Consider the following 20,742-nt stretch of genomic DNA (forward strand, 5'->3'; position numbering starts at 1 on the left):
ATGATCTGGATGCCCTGCCACATGCGTCGAGGGTCAGAGTTGGAAAAGTGTTCCTCTACCTTCAGCTTGTAGCAGTACTTGGCCTTTTTGATGCCCCCTTTCAGGTTAGCCCTGGATTTACTGTAGGCCTGAGCGTCATCTGACCTGAAGGCAGTGTTTTGTATTTCACTTTGAAACTTACTGGTTGTTGGCCTTTTTATACACCTATTAAATTTTTCTGTTTTATTTGTATGGTGCTTTTTATGATGCAGTTCATTGCAAAGTGTCCGTAGGTATGCAGGAGATAAACCATTTAAGGAATTATAGGTAAGTAATAATAATTTGTAACTGATACGGAACTTAATAGGTAGCCAGTGCAGAGACTGTAAAATTGGGGTAATATGATTATATTTTCTTGACCTAGTAAGGACTCTAGCTGCTGCATTTCGGACTACCTGTAGCTTGTTTGTTGTAGATGCAGGACAACCCTCAGAAGTGCATTACAATAGTCCAGTCTAGAGGTCATGAATGCATGAACTTGCTTTTCTGCATCCGTAACTGTTATTTTTCGTAGCTTGGCAATCTTTCGAAAATGGGAAAATGCTGTTTTTGTAACATGGGAAGTATGATTTTCAAAAGACAAGTTGCAGTCTAATATAAAACCCAGATATTTTATTTTATAAGTAATATCTCGGCCTTATCTGAATTAAATAGGAGAAAATGATTGACCATCCAATCTTTATTATTTTGAACACACTCAGTTAGCTTAGATAATTTAGAAGTTTCACCTGGTCTTGTTGTGATAGTTGAGTATCATTCAGCATAACAGTGAAAACTAATTCTGCATTTTCTAATAATATTACCAAGGGGCAACATGTATATTGAAAATAGCAGAAGACCTAGGACAGATCCTTGTCGCACTTCATATTTTACTGGCTTATGTTTTGACTGTTTATACACCTCAGTTTTTGAGAAAAAAAATAGGTTGTTGCAATTTTTGCTTCAAGCAGCAAAAGCCCAGATCATTCAAATTAAGAAATTGTTCTAATTGACAAAGAAAAACAATTGGCTCCAATATCTGGTTTTCACTGTACAGGGCAGATGGCAGATGTCCTGTGGATGAGCGGTTTGCTGATGTCAATGTTGTGGATCGAGTAGTGCATGGTGGCAGTGGGGTTATGGTATGGGCAGGTGTATGTTATGGACAACAAACACAGGTGCATTTTATTTATGTCATTTTGAATGCATAGAGATCCTGAAACCCATTGTTGTGCCATTCATCTACGACCATCACCTCATGTTGCAGCATGATAATGCATGGCCCCATGTTGCAAGGATCTGTACGAAATTCCTGTAAGTTGAAAATATCCCAGTTCTTGCATGGCCAGCATACTCACTGAACATGTCACCCATTGAGTATGTTTTGGAGACTCTGGTTCAGTGTATACGGCAACGTGTTCCAGTTCCTGCAAATATCCAGCACCAGCTATTGAAAAGAAGTGGACCAACATTCCACGGGCCACAATCAACAACCTGATCAACTCTATGTGAAGGAGGTGTGTTGCACTGCGTGAGGCAAATGGTGGTCACACCAGATACTGACTGGTTTTCTCATGAAAAATGGGGGGCAAAAACAAAAGTGTTGCATTTATAATTTTGTTCAGTATATATACACACTGCAGAAGAAGAATTAAAAAAAAGTCCTACAACTGGGTAGTGAATATGGTTTTAGATGGTTGTTTGAACTGGTCTCCCAGACTCACTAGCCAAGGAAGTGGCCAAAACCAGCCTGATGACCAGCTAAAAGCAGCCAACCAGCTTAAGATACTTTTTGATAATTTATTATTTTTTTTCTGCAGGTTGTGCACCCATACAAACACGATTTCTCAGTGTTTATCAAATACACTAGATAGGTACAATTTTAGCCAGAAAGGGTTGCCACAAAGTAAACAATATTCCACTAGAGGGAGGTGCTGAGTGAAAACAATTTAGCGTTTTAATTTGCCTCTTCCACCTAGCCATCAATTCGTTAAAAAGTAAGGATTATAAATAAAACCTTTGACTTTCTATGCATCTCTTTGGTGCAAAGCTGACACCAAAACCTCTATCATTTAAATAGGTCAGAGATTTGACAATAAGTGTTATCGTTCTCACATGAACCACTAACTGAAGCTTAATATTAACCTCATTTGCAAACATCGACATATTTGCTTTGGGGTTGAAATGATTGCTGTGATGTGTGAAACTGCACATTATGAAGTAACTGTGATAGGATGCTCTTCATGCAGTTCAGGTGTCACATCCTGTCTCAGACCTGTACTCTCAAACTGTGGTTTTCCCCCATAAGCATGAATCATAAAGCAGCAGGATGTGTGTGTGTTCAAGAGTGTGTCACACACTTACTTGAGAGCTGCCAGTGCTGGCCTGTCTTCACCCTGTTGCCACAGACATGATGGCGGCGCAGACAGAGGTCCCATTTTGCCTCAAAGGTAAGGTGCTTAAACAATACTTTCAGAAGACACAACTGAAATATGAGTAGATAATAACCAGTAGGCTTTTTTATACTATGAGACAATTGTTTGAAGCTCTTTCAGACTATACAATCTCTACATTACATTACAGTACGGTGCTAAGATTACTTTTTAAAGTTATGCGATGTGCAGTTCTGCATAAATGGTTGCGTGTGCTTGATTTCCAGAATGCATAACTCAGTATCTGAAGCCACAGAGGGTTCAGTTCATGAGTTTGGTGCAGCTCAACCAGTACAAGGGACGAGCAGAGAGCAGAGTTTTGGTATGTCAGCCTTTTATTTGTGTTAATTCTTTAAATGTATTATTTATTCATTTCAGAGTTTTTATTACATTTATTCAATTAAATGTGATCATACACACACAAATATTAGTATAGAACCTATTCATTGGTAATAAAGTGAAATAACTGAACATGAACATAAGAGCCTGAGAAAAATGATCAGTTTAGAAGAAAATTTCAAATGACACTTGGAGGCTTTTGTGTCAGAACTCTTCATATATATACTCTTAGTATTTAATTCGCCAAAAAAGCATAAAATGTTTAAAATAAAAAAATAAGTGTATTTCTTGTATAAGTATTGTGTTGTAACACCAATATTATGTGGAATTAGTTTTTTTCAAAATGTTTGTATAACATTTTTCTAGCCCTTTTGATGTAAGCAAGCTGCATGAACTCCACAAGTTTGTGAAAATCTTGATCATGTTATCCAGTGTGATTTGAGATGATCCAAAGAGCATCTTGTTTCTGGACAAAGAGTCACACGATCATTGTCCTCCTGTTATTACTTGTAATACTGTTTCTTTCTCCACACAGTATAAGCAGCGTTTGCTGCTAGTGTAGATATGTGCTGATGAAGTGTGCAGAGCATCATAGCAAGGTTCTGCTTGCACAGTCAGCACTGCATTGTTCGTATGTGAAACGTCATTTATCACTGAAGGGCTGCTTGCTTTTCTATGTGATGTGAAAGAGAAAGCACTGAAAAGCTCAGAAAATTGTTGTTTGTGGTTTTGCCAAAATATATTGCTATAAAATTCAGACCAAAAACAACATTTTCAGGCAGGTTGCTGAGCTATGATACTGAAAGCCACAAAAAAAAAAAAAAGAAAAAAAAGAAAAGAAAACAGATTTGAGGGTATATAACTCAAGGAAGTAGCTTGCCTTTTGTTAAAAGCACTTTGTGTTGACCAGCAGATGGCACTAGACTCATTTACTCCTTTCTGCGCTCTTGCGTTTTTGGTTCTTTGACAGGTGATGTCTCAATGGAGAGCTCATGTGTTCCACAGCAAGCAACCAGTGAAGGTGGGAAACACTATATAAATCAGTTCTGCATGAGATCACATAGATCTCACACCAGGGCCAGAGCAATATGTGGCATACTTTTACAGGGTTTTAAAAAAAAAATGTATATGTCGATTGGTCTACATTGTGAGTGGAAACTTGGTTATCAAAGACCACTACTTTAATGGGGCACACATACACACTTGCCAAATGATTTCTACACCACTATCTTACACTTCTTTATCTTTATTATAATCTTAAACTGATGCATAGTTTTGGATTGCAGTGACCCCCAAAAGCAGCTGGACACTCGAGTCACATATAAACATTAAAAGAAAAGAAAGAAAAATATCACAAGCACATCTTCTTTCAAGGAAAACAATTTGAAAAAAGATGTGTCAATATACAGTGGGTTCATTGTTCTAAATGATGACAAAATGTAGCTTAAATACTGTAGGGTAACGCTTATTGAATATAGTATATAAACAAAATAAAGGAGCAAATAAAGGATTATTTTAATAATAATTCAATTAATAATAATTACTTTATTAAAGTTATAATAAATAAAGTCCATTGTGCATTAGAACGTGATTTTATGGAGTATTTCAAAATTAAATTAGGGCTGTCAAATCGATTAATTGGGATTAATCGCATCCAAAAAAAAAAAAATATATATATATAAAACTTTATATATATATATATATATATATATATATATATATATATATGTATATATATATATATATATATATATAACATTATATATATATATATATATATATATATAACATTTTATATATATATTATATATATATAAAATGTTATTAGTGCTTATATTAGTGCTGTCAAATGATTAGTCGCACCCAAAATAAACGTTTTTGTTTACATAATATATGTGTGTATTGTATATATTTATTATATGTATATAAAGACACACACACATAGCATATATTTTGAAAATATTTACATTTATGTATTTATATTTATATAAATTATATTATATATAAATGTATTTAATATAGAAACGTAACATATTTTTCTTAAATATACATGCATGTGTGTTTATTTATACAAACAGTAAATATACACTGTAGACACACATATATAAACATGTGTAAATACAACTTTTATTTTGGATGCGAGTTAATGGTGATTACTCGATTTGAGAGCTAATTAAATACTTAAAATTCAAAGTAATGTTACATGATCATATTGCACTTGTTTTGATACCAACATACCATGCAATATTCAGAAATCATAATGTTAAAGGTGACATTCGGAATAACATGTATGTGAAATACATGCTTCAATTATTCTGCTAAAATAAGGATATTGTCACGGAGCCAAAAACCAGCAAGTAACCTTGAACAGTGAATCGACTCTGTCATGAAAATATGCAGCTGATAAAACAAGCAGTAGGTTAGAAACCCGAGGGTCAGTGGGTCAGGTCCACTATTAACTCAAAGTGCTGTAGGAGGGAATATTTCTTAGCAGAGCTCTATTACAATTTATATGTCATCTTAGCAATATGTGTTTCAAAAAACATGCTAATGAGTGCTGCTATTAGTACAAACTGCTTAATGTGATTTCACAACTGATGGTTTATACAAATTTGAATGGCAATGTTCTTTTTAAAAGATGCATATATTTCTTGATTTGTGAAATAAGGGCTAAGTGCTAATGGACTGTACCACACCGTGTAATGATATGCAGTTAGAGATTGAAAGTGTATGACTCAGTACTAGTTCCTGTGGAAAAAAATTGTGTGTTCCAAAGCTCAACTTCTGTGTTTGAGTTTCAGTGAAAGACCCGGCCTCCCAGAACTCCCCCCACCACCCCCACCCCTTATCTTCTGTGTTAACTCTGAGTCACTTTATTTCCAGTGTTATTTGCTGTATATACATGTCAGAGTAAGGGTGCTGTTTACAGCGGTCCTGTCTCTCGCTGCAGGTGGAGAGTTCCTTCAGTTATCTAGAGATCTATGCCATCACTATCGACAGCATTGAGCAGGTAAGAGATCTACTGCTATAACATGCTACGATGATGATAGACTGTTAAGAGCATTGGACATTTAATGTTGCTTGTTAATCTACACCGTAACATTTTGTTTTGTTTTATGTGTTGCTTTGAATGAAAACATCTCTTGAATGAGAACATGTAAATGTGACTGCAAAATGTAAATAATGAGCAGCTGTAATAGAAATATGTGACCCTGGACCACAAAACTCATTTTTTTTAAGATTTATACTTCATCTGAAACCTGAATAATAAGCTTTCCTCTGATGTATGGTTTTTTAGGATAGGACAGTATTTAGTCGAGAGACTACTATTTGAAAATCTGGAATCTGAGGAATGCAAAAAAATCTAAATACTGAGAAAATCGCCTTTAATGTTGTCCAAATGAATTCTTTTCAATGCATATTACTAATCAAAATTACGTTTTTACAGAAGGAAATGTACAAAATATTACTTAATATCCTAATGATTTTTGGCATTAAAATAATGTTTTTTTAACTTTGACCAATACAATATATTTTAGCCATTGCTACAAATATACCCCAGCGACCTAAGGCTGGTTTTGTGTATCACCTTGATAAAAAAATAAAAAAATACGGTAAAAAACAGTAATATTGTAAACTAGTGTTGCAATTTTAAACAGTTTTAATATATTTAAAAATATATTGTATTAATGCGATGGCAACACAAACATTTCATAATATTATCAGTGTTAAAAAAAAATTGTGCTTCTTGATTTTTCATGATTTTATGACGAATATAAATTTACAATTATTTTGTGAAACAGTGTAAAAGTCATTATGGTCACTCTGCTGAATAAAAGTATTTAAAAGGGTAATATTATAGGGTAATATTGTTAAATATAACGTTTCTCTGTAAATTATGAGATAAAAACTTTTGGAAAACTATAATACATTTGCCTGTCAGCAATGAGACCTCTACATTTAACCTGTTAATATTTTTACTGCAGAAGTTTTAGATGACTTTTCTATATTTATAGTGTAATGTGAACATATAGTTAGCAATGCATTTTTTTAACCCTGACCTTTTTACCATGCTTAAAGCATGAGGTTTCTAACTGGTTTACATCTCTAGCTGTTGGAGGCATGTAATGGGGATTCAGAAGTGTTTTGGAAATGAAAGTTCCTCTTCAAATCAGCCAACCGGTTGGTTCTTTTATGGATACTTGCAGTCGCTCATCATTCTTTGTACTTGTGTGTTTGTGAGGTGGTTATTGAGACGGACCGGCAGATCTACTCTCTTAGCCTGATGTCAGTGCGAGATCTGGAAGCTGTGGTCACCCACGTCACCGCCTCACTCAAGAAGATTTTTCCAGATTCATCGCCCGGGTGAGTGACCTGTTAATAATCACATCTGATCTAACATTGTTCATTACTTCAAATACTTTTCATGCATTTCAGTGCTTTTAAGGAAATACATATAGTCGGATCCAGTTTTGCTTTGTCGTTTTAAAATGCATTGACTAAATAATCAGGTATAGTTAGGACTGCAAAACAAATATTCTTATCCAAATTTTGTTATTGACATCAAAAGCATTGTGTCCAAATCAGCTCTACAGTACTTTGGCACAAATGCAAACATTTGCAGACATCCTCAAGGACTGTTAGCAAAACTGTACAAGGTTTTAAACATAAAAACTGCAATTGATTCTTAACTTAAATTGAATTAATATTTTTAATATATTTATAATAATTTAATAACAATACATAAAAAAAAAATTATAATTTGCGCTTAAAAAATATATTTTTTTCCTATAAATATATTTATTTATATGGCTGTTAAATATAATATGTTCCTCTGTAAAGTTTTCTTTTTAAATTGCTTATATATTTCTATTAAATGTATGGACACATTAGCAAAATGTTGGCGAAAATTAACAGGAAAAATATAAAGTTTTTTTAATAGTGTAGAGATGTATGACAGCTTTCTGTTGGTCGGCACGATGAGTGAAATCTCTGTGAGGAACTTCTTCACCCTTAAAACACCCAAACACATGGATTCATATTGAGAATTTCACAGTGTAGTTTCACGTTACAATATTTGACCACACATTAATGTAAACATGTAATTAAAAACAAAGGGCAGTTGAGGTGATTTTTTAACTCCTTTGTCCTATAAAAAAAAATATGAACCAGACTAAATTAAATACGTGTTCCCTTACAACAAAGATATACTGTGCTGACCGTAATGTAGGCCTGTTTTATTTATTAAATGTCTCTACTGTAAAATCTTCGTCCTGGAGCAAAACAACTTAAAAACCACTGCTTTTATCAATCATTGTAGAAAAGTGGATGATCTTGATAGTTTCTCTTTTCCATATTATTCCTTGTGATAAAGTCTAATGACTTAAACCAAAAGGTCTTCACTAATTTGACTCACTTCCTCTCAAATGTCTTAACAGATTTATCTGCCCACATATGGGAAAAACCCATTATCAAATGCCATAAAGTGCCAGCATGTTCATTGTGTGTATAAAGCTATTTTACCACTGACTGGAAAATGAAAGAAAAATTTGTGTTGACTGATGTGTCTTACTGATCCCACACTTCCTTTATCACCCTCCATCTCTTTCTCCCTTGCAGGAAGTTGCTGAAGAAAGTTCCCCCTGACCTCCAAGAGCGGCTGTCCAGTCTTGCCTCTAGAGTTGAAGAACATGTGAACGGAGCAGTTGGACCATGTGGTCAGATGATAATGTTGTCACTCACAAATCACTTTTGTGTGATCAGCTGTAGGGAACAGTCACATTTAGATGTTATTTAGACATCTGATTACTTTCATTTGATTTCCACATTCTCTTTGGTCCTTCACAGGAGGCTTTTCGGACACTTATGCAGCTTTGTGTGACTTTAATGAGTTCCCTTGCTGTATGGAAGTTCAGTGGGTCTGTAGTAATCATTACTAATAAGAGTCAAATTGTGAAAGGATAAGCGATGGGGGTTTTAAGAACTGTTGCTCCTGTGGTTTCTAGGACGTCGATAACATTTATCATGTTCAGAACTGTCGGGTTTTCAACCTCATTGACTTCAGTCATTTAGACAGCAGGTAGATACAATGACTTTTCCCTCTAAATAAGAAATACATTTTTAAATAAGTAAAATGACATTATATATATAAACATTTATTTAATATTTAATATATAAATGTGTATATATATATATATATATATATATATATATATATATATATATATATATATATATATATATATATATATATATAACATTAATACACTTCTATTCAAAAGTTTAGGGTCTGTAAGATTAAAACAACAACAACAAAAAACCTTTATTCTCACCAAAGTTGTATTTTTAAAATAAACAAAAAATACAGTAAGAAACAGTAATATTATGAAATAATACAGTTTCCTGTCACATGATCTGTCAGAAATCATTTTAAAATGCTGATTTGGTGCTTAAGAAACATTTCCTATTGTTATCATTTATTATGTAGGCAACAGCTGCTTAGGATTTTTATGAAAGCTGTGATGCTTAAATTCTTTGAATAGAAAGTTCAAAAGGACAGCATTTATTTGAAATGCATTTAAAAGTCTTCACTGTCACTTTTGATCAATTTAATGTTTCCTTGCTTATAAAAAGTATTAATCTCTAAAAAAAAAATCTTACCGACCCAAAACTTCTAAATGGAAGTATCTTTAATATATAAATCAATGCCACTGTTAATATGTCTTTTGGTGTTGTGCTATTTCTTCTTAATAATCTGTTAATAAAATGTTAACAGAGACTTGGCTTTAGCAGTGGGTGCCTTGTCCTTCAACCAATGGTTCACCAAGATATGCAGCAAGGACTTCAAACTGGTATGTATAGATACTACTGGGCCAAATAATCACGAATACTGGTGAATAAAGCCGGAAACTTTGAGATGAATGGTTGTGTTTAGACTTGGCTTATCCACTAATGTCAGACCTCCATCTCCTCTCGCTCCTGGCTGTGGAAAGGTCAGGTATAGGCCACTTGCCAAACAATAAATTGTTGTTCTGACCATGACAACACGACAAGACGAGCTCAAGGGCGACTTTGTTCATAGCCTGAAGCAATATACTCATTTAAAATGAAGAGAAAGGTTTGAAGGATGGGTAGAACAAGCACAACTTGAATCAACCGAACAAGCCTCTGTTATTCAAACTTTGATACTTAGAGGCTGCACAGCTCTTTTTTTTATCATAGTAGTTTTGTCATAATTCATGTCATTATTAATGTGTTGTCCATTTGCCTCCAAAAACGAGAATTGTTTGTCATTTATCAGCCTCTGGTCTTTGTTTCCAGACCCCTGATGTGCAGGAGCAGGTGCTCTATATGATCGCCCGGTCCTGTGCTCTGGAGGAGGTCAGTCTGGAGGCCAGCGGACTCAAAATGTGAGTTTCATCAATGCTTTTGTGCTTGTGAAAAGCTTAACATATTTACCCAATGTCTGTGAGCTAAGTTGATTCTCTTTGCATCCTGGATGCAGGGATTTTGCTGTGAAGATGGCCAGCGCTTTTCGGGACAATTCTGCCTCTGCTGTTCATATCATCAACCTCTCTGTCAATGCTATTGAAGATAAAGGTACTGATGCAGATATTCTCTCTGGTCTGAGATCAGATGAATTGTTTTTCTCTGTGTATACATGCTCTGTTTTCTTGAACTTTAGGAGTGATTGCTCTCAGTCAGAGTTTGGGCAAATTGCATCGTGGCCTCAGTCAGCTGAACCTCTCCAAAGTCTCTATGTCCCCGAAAGGTGCTGCGTTTATCTTTTACTCCCTTTTACACATTTCAAGACGCTGTTTCATGTCTGCAAACGTAACTAGACACATTTTCTGAGGACAGTGTCGCTTTAGTTGCCATGCTGTTGGCGTCTTCAACTTTTTCTCGCTCTCCTGTTGCCCTAGGCCTGGGCTGTCTGGTTCAAGTTCTTCATCAAAGTACGTCTCTCTGCAACACTCTGACCCACCTAGACCTGAGCGGAAACATGGGCTGCCTGGCGACAGAAGATGCTGTGGTGAGTTTGAAAGAACTGTGATGATAAAAGGCCCTTGTGTTTGTCCTGCCAATATTTTCATTGGCCCACCAACAAAATAACTATTTCTATTATATATATTAAATATAATGGATATACTTCCATTCAAAATAATACATTTAGAACATCATTGAAAGAAGTCTTTAATGCTCACCAAGGCTACATTTATTTGATTAAAGGCTAAAACAGTAAAAACAGAAGTATTGTGACCATTTACAAATCGACCCCTTGGAATTATAAGGTTCTGTCTGACATTTTTGTCATAATTGAGTTATTCATATATTCTTATCATTAACATGATGTGATAGATTTTTTAATGTTGTGTACATTATGAGACTTTTTATTTAAAAAGCAATAAGGTTCTATCTACACAGTCGAATGGAACACACAAACTTTGAAACTCAATATCTTAAAACTACTCGGAATTCAGATAGAACCTTATAATTCCAAGGGGATGAAATGTTTTCTGTTTTAATATATTTTAAAATGTAATTTATTTATGTGATGTCAATGCTGATTTTTCAGCTGTCATTACTCCAGTCTTCATTGTCCTATGATCCTTTAGAAATAAGTCTAATATACTGATTTGGTGCGTTTTATATTATTATCAATGTTGTGCTGTTTAATATTTTTGTGGAAACAATGCTACATTTTTTTTTTCAGTGTTTCCTGATTAATACGAAGAACAGTATTTATTTGATATAGATTTTTTTTAACATTATAAATGCATTTACTCTCACTTTTGATCCATTTAATTTACGTTTATTAAATCAAATATTTTTGTAAAAAAAAACGTCATTAAAACTTGCATGGCTGCATATGTCTGCCTTTCTGTCTGATAGGTTTATTCATCCCCGGCATTGCAAAATCTAGCAAAAAAGAATGAATAGACTTGAACACTTAGGGCAGCTTTGAAATAACATGCTTGTCTGTCTTTTTTTTTTAGAGCCTCTTTAAGTTCCTGTCTGTTCCGAATGCAGTTTCTCACCTGGACCTCAGCTACACCGATTGCCCTCTAGACACAGTGAGTCACATCACTTATATTCTGCATCTTGTCTGTTTGCTTATTTTGTCAAATATAAATGATTTATCCAATGTCAAAGCTAGTCGTAATCCAGCTCGATGGTTTTTTTTTTTCATTAACCATATCTTGAGGAACCTCTGACCTTTTCTCTTCTTCTTCTGTTTCTCTCTAGTTGTTTGTGTCTCTGTCTGTGGGCTGCTGCACTACTCTGAGCTACCTCGACCTCTCCAGGAACACTTTTTCTCATAGGTGAGCCATCAAAAGTGACATTATGGATTAAAAGCATCTCTACACAGGCTTGCGTGCACATACTGATCTGTGTGGCTGTAATAGGAAAGCACGAGAGGTCACACGCAGTGTGAGGGATTTCTTCAGCAAGAGCACTGTGTTAAAATACGTGGGCTTGTCTGGAACTAAACTACCTCCAGAAGCTCTCAGGTATGGGGTTTGTGCCAATTTTAGCGTACATTTGTGTGGGTTACAAGCTTGAATATCTCTCCTGTTATATATATGTTATAAAATTCAAAACTTTGGGGTCAGTAATATTTAAAAAAAATAGATATTATAAGTAGACGATTATGTCATCATTAATGCACAGTGTAAATGGTGTTTAGATTGTTACTACAGGGCTTGGCCACCAACACTCATCTATCTGAGCTGGAGCTTGACATCAGCTGCTGCGAGGTACAGACTCACACACCCACATTTACACATCCACCCCAATGCTAGAAATCTTTTCTCAAAATTGCGTTTGATTTTTGTGTCACTGTAGCTGAGGTCGGCTGGAGCTCAGGTGATTCAGGAACACATCTTTGAGGCCAAGGCCATCTGCAGTCTGGACCTGTCTGACAACAGTATGTCTCTTATTTTATTCTTTCTTCCATGCGGCCGGGACTTTATTAACCTCCCTTCATGCCTTCCTCTTTATTTGTGTCAGATTTATTATATTGCTCTCAATGACTATCTCTTTCACAACAGCACTAGAGGGGTTACAGGGTCTCTCCTCACATCAGCTCATAAATCATATCTGACTGATACACGGAGAGATGGAGGCATAAATTAATCTGACTCGCTGTGTGTGTGCGTTTGTCATCCTGCTGCTTGGAAAACCTCTTTTCATAAGTGATATGTACCACATTTTTGGCATAGATTTTTATGGAAAAATCTTTGCCAAAAATCATTTTCTAAGTAACCAGGCATTATAAATGCGATAAAACGCTAAAGAATAAAAGCATAAAATCAGAAAATAGAATCAGAGTTTTGTCCAAATCAGGACAAACAGTAATCTTTTGGTTTTTGTTTGTGTTGCTGGATAGCCGTGGCCACTCTAAAATCTCATTGGTCCAAAATCCCACTCTTCCTACTACAATAAATATCAGATATACACTATCAAATATGCCTCCCCCCACCCCGCCCCCAGAAAATTCCTAACCGCTCAAATATTATGCATTGTAATTAAGAGTTCATGCAAATTTGCTTTACATTTCCGCTTTTAAACCCTCTGGAACTTTTTTTTTCTTTTTCAAACTGGGACACAAGTGAATTCCATTCTCTGTGGTAATCAACCGTTTTTATTTATGTGATTTAACCTGAACCAGATATCTGCTTAATTGAAAATGAAACCATTTGAATGGTTCCTGAAGCAACTAGTGTTGCTTTTTAAGATAGAGGAAGTGTTTGTGAATATGTCAAACCCTGGGAGAAGATGGAATCAGGCCATGCTATTTTTATAACCCAGGAATCAGAGCAAATATAGGCATTGTTGTTTCTGTTACGTGTGGAGAAAAGACTCAACACATCAGTCAGAATAACACATGACCCTCTGGACCCACACTGTGCTGCTCAGGGCTATCACGCCTGTCTGAACACATATACAAACACTGAGACCAGTGTCAGTGTGAAATAAATGAGAGAAATATTTTAAAAGATGAAAACATACATGACTGGACAGGTACAATATCCCCCAAATCATTTGACACCTGTCAAATGTAACAGATTTATGGATTTTTTTTAATGGAATGGCCGCCATGTCATGTTTAAAGATGTTCAACTATTTAAAACATGTTTCAGTTCCATTTGCCATTCTGCTGCATGTGTCTCCCCAGCAAGTGGTACAAGTATCTATTTTCATTCTACAAGTACTTACTTTTTAGCTTCTAGTGTCTATTCCATTAGGTACTAGCACTTAAGTTATTCATTAGGTAATAATACTTATTCTCTAGGTACTGGTATCTTTTTTAAAGGTACTCGTACTTATTCATTAGAGACTAGTTCTTATTTATTACATACTAGTGCATATTCATTAGACGCTAAGTAATGAATAGACACCTGAAAGTAGTACTTATTAGATACAATTACTTATTCACTAGGAACTAGTGCCTAGAATGCATTCTGTGTCGATCCTTTGCAGGTTGTTTGGGATTTCTCAACAGTTAACACTTACCAAAATGAGCTTGCTTTGCCTCTGCTTGGCATTTAGAAAGATGAGGCTTGTCTAATATGATGGCTGTGTGTGATTGACGTTGTTTGGCTCGCTAACTGTGAAAATAAATTGTATACATATATATATATATATATATAGACAAATCCAAATGAGTAATTTGTGATTTCTTTCTGACAGGTTTTGAAAGCAATATGGTTACTTTAATTCTCTCCATTGGTCGCAGTCATTCAATTCGACACCTTTCTATTGGACGCAATTTTGCCATGAAGTCTAGGTAAGTGTCAAGAGGTCAAGTTGTGAATTACTCATATTTTTTAAATCATATTTGTGCTTATTTGAAGGTTAGATGTATGAGTGTTCAGTAGGTGTGACAAGACACTTATCCCTTATGATATGAATCCTCAATGATAATAAATAATAAACAACACAAATCCTTTTAAAGGGGAAGTAAAATTTATTGTTATATATATATATATATATATATATATATATATATATATATATATATATATATATATATATATATATATATATATATATATATATAATAAACACGATTAATGTATAAATTTAAAATAATAAAGCAATAGTTCCCAAACTGGGGGCCACAGCAAGGCTGAGGGATATAGGGCCCAATGAAATCTATTTGATTTTTTCCTAAGTTTCTGGAAGTCCTGGCCTAATGGTTAGAGAGTCGGACTCTCAATCGAAGGGCCGGCAGGAATTGTAGGTGGGGGGAGTGCATGTACAGTGCTCTCTCCACCTTCAATACCACGACTTACTGTAGGTGCCCTTGAGCAAGACACCGAACACCCAACTGCTCCCCAGGCACCGCAGCATAAATGGCTGCCCACTGCTCCGGGTGTGTGTTCACAGTGTGTGTGTGTGTTCACTGCTCTGTGTGTGTGCACTTCGGATGGGTTAAAAGCAGAGCACAAATTCTGAGTATGGGTCACCATACTTGGCTATATGTCACGTCACTTTCACTTTCTAAATTTCAATTTATTTATTCTTTCAAAATTATTTATTTTTTCAATTTTAATTGTTCTGTATTGCATTTTTTTTTCAGTTATAATTTTTCTCAACTCCTTTTTAATAGTTAAATTAAATTGTATTAATAAAAAATCATGTCTAATTAATTAAAAGCATGAAACATTTAAATTTTCACATCAATTTATAAAAGTTTAACAAAAATGACATGTTTAGGGCCCTATGAAATGTTTTATTTTTTTATCGCTATATTATTTATATTTAAATTCTGTTTTTGCATGTCTAATTATTTAAATGCATAAACAACTTAATTGATTAATAGAATTTTTTCTTAAAGTAGCCTTATGAATTTTTTTCCCTTAGAAATTCTGTGTTGTGTATTTACAGTATTGTTCAAAATAATAGCAGTACAATGTGACTAACCAGAATAATCAAGGTTTTTCGTATATTTTTTTATTGCTACGTGGCAAACAAGTTACCAGTAGGTTCAGTAGATTCTCAGAAAACAAATGAGACCCAGCATTCATGATATGCACGCTCTTAAGGCTGTGCAATTGGGCAATTAGTTGAATTAGTTGAAAGGGGTGTGTTCAAAAAAATAGCAGTGTGGCATTCAATCACTGAGGTCATCAATTTTGTGAAGAAACAGGTGTGAATCAGGTGGCCCCTATTTAAGGATGAAGCCAACACTTGTTGAACATGCATTTGAAAGCTGAGGAAAATGGGTCGTTCAAGACATTGTTCAGAAGAACAGCGTACTTTGATTAAAAAGTTGATTAGAGAGGGGAAAACCTATAAAGAGGTGCAAAAAATGATAGGCTGTTCAGCTAAAATGATCTCCAATGCCTTAAAATGGAGAGCAAAACCAGAGAGACGTGGAAGAAAACGGAAGACAACCATCAAAATGGATAGAAGAATAACCAGAATGGCAAAGGCTCAGCCAATGATCACCTCCAGGATGATCAAAGACAGTCTGGAGTTACCTGTAAGTACTGTGACAGTTAGAAGACGTCTGTGTGAAGCTAATCTATTTTCAAGAATCCCCCGCAAAGTCCCTCTGTTAAAAAAAAGGCATGTGCAGAAGAGGTTACAATTTGCCAAAGAACACATCAACTGGCCTAAAGAGAAATGGAGGAACATTTTGTGGACTGATGAGAGTAAAATTGTTCTTTTTGGGTCCAAGGGCCACAGGCAGTTTGCGAGACGACCCCCAAACTCTGAATTCAAGCCACAGTACACAGTGAAGACAGTGAAGCATGGAGGTGCAAGCATCATGATATGGGCATGTTTCTCCTACTATGGTGTTGGGCCTATTTATCGCATACCAGGGATCATGGATCAGTTTGCATATGTTAAAATACTTGAAGAGGTCATGTTGCCCTATGCTGAAGAGGACATGCCCTTGAAATGGTTGTTTCAACAAGACAATGACCCAAAACACACTAGTAAACGGGCAAAGTCTTGGTTCCAAACCAACAAAATTAATGTTATGGAGTGACCAGCCCAATCTCCAGACCTTAATCCAATTGAGAACTTGTGGGGTGATATCAAAAATGCTGTTTCTGAAGCAAAACCAAGAAATGTGAATGAATTGTGGAATGTTGTTAAAGAATCATGGAGTGGAATAACAGCTGAGAGGTGCCACAAGTTGGTTGACTCCATGCCACACAGATGTCAAGCAGTTTTAAAAAACTGTGGTCATACAACTAAATATTAGTTTAGTGATTCACAGGATTGCTAAATCCCAGAAAAAAAAAATGTTTGTACAAAATAGTTTTGAGTTTGTACAGTCAAAGGTAGACACTGCTATTTTTTTGAACACACCCCTTTCAACTAATTGCCCAATTGCACAGCCTTAAGAGCATGCATATCATGAATGCTGGGTCTTGTTTGTTTTCTGACAATCTACTGAACCTACTGGTAACTTGTTTGCCACGTAGCAATAAAAAATATACTAAAAACCTTGATTATTCTGGTTAGTCACATTGTACTGCTATTATTTTGAACAATACTGTACATCCTTCTGGTTGTCAAATGAAGGCATAAGACATTCATTTCATTTATCTTTTAACTATTGAAAATTAAATGAACAATATTTTTTGGCAAACAAAGAGGATTTACTATTCAAATTAATACATGGAAGAAAAGTTTTGTGATTTAATCCTTAATGTTTTTTAATTTTAGTAATAGTAATAGTAATAGTAAGTTACATTCTACTGAAAAAGATTACCAGACTTTTATTTTGACGCTAATACCTTTACAGTTCTGTGTATGTGATATGATGCTAGTTTTACTCTAATCAAACGGTCAGATGCTCATGAAGTGACTCAAAGAGCAGTTCTGGAGATGTTGTTCATATGTTTCCATCTTCAGTGAGACGACAGACGCTGAAATCACAACCACAAGATCTCGTCACACCCTAGTGTTCAGGAAACCTGTTTGAAAGCATTTATCATTTTAGAGGCACTCAAATTACGCTTAAATCACTAAAAGACATTTTTGATCCACCTTTCAGTCTACCCAGCGCATCCTCTCTCTCTCTCTCTCTACGTCATATCTACCCTGTTCCCCCTTTTTCTTTCATATGATGCATGTTTTAAATGCCACCTCTTTCTCGCAGAGCTCTTACAGATGTTTTACACCGCCTTGTACAGCTAATTCAAGAGGAGGAGTGTGTAAGTACATCATTTGTAATAATCAAAAACACCACACAAACACACACACACACACACACACACACACACACACACACTTCATTAGAATCATACTTTAGTTATATTCGTAACCACTCTCAAGTGATATGAGAATTGCTGCAAAATAGGATCACTTCCCCCATCCACCACAGATACACACAAGAAAGTCCACCTACGGACCACAGCGCTCATGTAACGTTGAGAGTAGGAAGAGCTGCTGTCTTTGGCTCAGTTAACATTAGAGATCAGTGTGTGTGCCTCTGTGTGTGTTCGTGTCTATTATACCAGAACCAATAAAGAGAGAAGATCCACAGAGACGCGCCTCCCCCCACCCCTTCATTTCTCCAGCAAGCTTTGAGTTTTAATTACCCAGAATCCCTCTTTATCAAGGCACGCCCAGGCTCAGTAATTACACAAGCAGCTCTGACTCACATATAGGACTCATTAAAACAGACTCTCAACTTTATGTAACTTTATCAACATTAATAGGAGCATTTATGGCCTCCAAAGGATCAGTGTTGGCCTTTCATGACCCAAACATCTCAGTAGATGCTGTTTCTAAAGCTAATGAGACTCAGACCTTGATAGAAATCTTAATGAGATTTAAGGTTAATGACTCCATGAAAAGGACTCGAAATGTAAGATCAATGTAACTTGATGAAGCAAATATAGCCTTTCTATATAACGTGCATTGTCTCATAATTGCAAGTGACCTCCTTGATGTCTTTACTCTCTTTTTGTACACTTTTTAGCCACTGGAGTCTCTCTCTGTATGTGATTCAAAGTTGAAAACGGGCACCACCATCCTCATCAACAGCCTGGGCAGCAACGCCAGCCTGTCCAAGATTGATATCAGTGGAAACTGTATAGGTGACACTGGAGCAAAGATGCTGGCAAAGGCCCTCATGATCAACACCAAGCTAAAGTAATTTTCCCCACGTGGTGACTTTTATGTTACATTACATTACTATTTTTTATGTTTTTGAAAGAAGTTTCTTCTGCTCATAAAGCCTGCATTTATTTGATCAAAAATACAGAAAATAAATGTAATATTGTGACATATTATTACAATTTAAAATAATTGTTTTTAAATTTATTATACTTTAAATTATCATTTATGTCTGTGATGCAAAGCTGAATTTTTAGGATCATTATCACATGATCCTTTAGAAATCATTCTAATATGATGATTCATTATCAAAGTTGGAAACAGTTCTGCTGTTTAATATTTTTTCAGAACATGTGATACTTTTTTAGGATACTTTGATGAATAAAAAAAAAAAAAAAAAAAAAATATATATATATATATATATATATATATATATATATATATATATATATATATTGTAATAACAATACTTTTTAACAAATTTTTTAACAAATTTTTTATAAAATCAATACTTTTATTTAGCAAGGATGTGTTAAATTGATAAAAAGTGATAGTAAAGAAAATATATTATTAGAATATATATTATTATATATTAGATTTTTTTGTTTATTTTGAATAAATTAAGTTCTTTTTAACCTTTTATTCATCAAATATATTAGACAACAGAACTGTTTCCAACACTCATAATAATCAGAATATTAAAATGATTTCTAAATGATCATGTGATAGACTGGATGTTAAATGTGACACTGAAGGCTGGAGTAATGATGCTGAAAATTCTGCTTTGCATCACAGTAATAAATTATTATTTTTAAGTATATTCATATAGAAAACTATTATTTTAATTTGTAATAATATTTCAAAATATTACATTTTTTTCTGTATTTTTGTTCAAATAAATGCAGGCTTGATGAGCAGAAGAAACTTCTTTCAAAAACATTACAAATAGTGATGTTTCCAAACTTTTGGTCTGTACTCTATACTTGGGTAGATGTTAAAGATCGGGTTATAATGATGTTTGACAGGAATCCTTTTTCCAGGGTCAACAAAACATGCCCTAACTATCGTTTCTTATGAAAACTGTGCTTTGTTTTCTGACAGAACGCTGGTTTGGGACCGAAACAATGTGTCTGCTGGAGGATTTATGGATGTGGCCAATGCCATGGAAAAGTGAGAGCACCCCACAGACAAACAGACTTTTTTCAGTGACTTACATTTGTTAAAAAATGATGTGTTTTCAAACAGAAATGTGACACTACAGAACATGTCCATTCCAATGAGTGATGTTTTTCAAGCGTACCGAAACACCCCAGAGAAGATGGAGGAGGCTTTACAGAAAGTTAGTTCTTGTTTCCAGGACTGTAGAAAGCCATAAGAACAGACAATGATATAAAACGGACTCTTTTTGTGTGTGTGTATATGCAGATCCAGACTTTTTTAAACAGGAACAATCAGAGACAATGTAGAACAGGTGAGGATATGTGTCATCTGCAGCATGGACTGAAGACCACTCGCTCTGAACAGGTTTGTGTGGATATCGAATTATTGTCTGTGATATAGTAGACTGTAATACTATGTACTAAGGGTTCATATCATTATGAAAAAGTCTGTGTTTCTCTCAGTTAGTGCAGGATCTCTGTAAGAAACTACAGGAAAGTGTGCATCCTTTAACCTGCTACAATATACAAGAGGTGCAGTCGGACATCTTGCTTGCAGAGGAAGCGCTTCAACATGCAAAGACGGCCATTAGTGTATGAGATTACACATCTACATGGTTTGCAGTATTACAGATTTAAAACCAGATTTTTTTTACACTACAATTTAAAAGTTTGGGATTGGTATGATTTTTGAATGTTTTTGAAAG

At 35.0% G+C, this 20,742-nt stretch overlaps 1 protein-coding gene across 4 annotated transcripts in view; it reads left to right on the forward strand.

Annotated features, from left to right (window-relative positions):
• Nucleotides 1-2,310: 2,310 nt before the first annotated feature.
• Nucleotides 2,311-20,742, forward strand: part of LOC127977035 (capping protein, Arp2/3 and myosin-I linker protein 3) — a 47,089-nt gene continuing 28,657 nt past the window's right edge. For 3 of the 4 annotated variants that reach the window (XM_052581681.1, XM_052581682.1, XM_052581683.1), the window contains exons 1-25: nt 2,312-2,468; nt 2,678-2,772; nt 3,760-3,810; nt 5,740-5,799; nt 7,033-7,154; nt 8,409-8,506; nt 8,637-8,707; nt 8,795-8,868; nt 9,565-9,640; nt 10,110-10,198; nt 10,294-10,388; nt 10,474-10,560; nt 10,712-10,821; nt 11,786-11,863; nt 12,036-12,112; nt 12,197-12,301; nt 12,478-12,547; nt 12,636-12,717; nt 14,484-14,580; nt 17,917-17,971; nt 18,742-18,914; nt 19,980-20,048; nt 20,124-20,217; nt 20,304-20,402; nt 20,501-20,629. In XM_052581681.1, the coding sequence (XP_052437641.1) occupies nt 2,429-2,468; nt 2,678-2,772; nt 3,760-3,810; nt 5,740-5,799; nt 7,033-7,154; nt 8,409-8,506; nt 8,637-8,707; nt 8,795-8,868; nt 9,565-9,640; nt 10,110-10,198; nt 10,294-10,388; nt 10,474-10,560; nt 10,712-10,821; nt 11,786-11,863; nt 12,036-12,112; nt 12,197-12,301; nt 12,478-12,547; nt 12,636-12,717; nt 14,484-14,580; nt 17,917-17,971; nt 18,742-18,914; nt 19,980-20,048; nt 20,124-20,217; nt 20,304-20,402; nt 20,501-20,629 (2,196 nt within the window). In that variant the 5' untranslated portion in view covers nt 2,312-2,428. Of the gene's footprint in view, nt 2,469-2,677; nt 2,773-3,759; nt 3,811-5,739; nt 5,800-7,032; nt 7,155-8,408; nt 8,507-8,636; nt 8,708-8,794; nt 8,869-9,564; nt 9,641-10,109; nt 10,199-10,293; nt 10,389-10,473; nt 10,561-10,711; nt 10,822-11,785; nt 11,864-12,035; nt 12,113-12,196; nt 12,302-12,477; nt 12,548-12,635; nt 12,718-14,483; nt 14,581-17,916; nt 17,972-18,741; nt 18,915-19,979; nt 20,049-20,123; nt 20,218-20,303; nt 20,403-20,500; nt 20,630-20,742 lie in introns of all 4 variants that reach the window. The other variant, XM_052581684.1, reaches the window with a different exon arrangement.

The sequence above is a fragment of the Carassius gibelio genome, chromosome B18 (assembly GCF_023724105.1).
Source record: "Carassius gibelio isolate Cgi1373 ecotype wild population from Czech Republic chromosome B18, carGib1.2-hapl.c, whole genome shotgun sequence".
In the NCBI taxonomy this organism is placed as follows: domain Eukaryota; kingdom Metazoa; phylum Chordata; class Actinopteri; order Cypriniformes; family Cyprinidae; genus Carassius; species Carassius gibelio.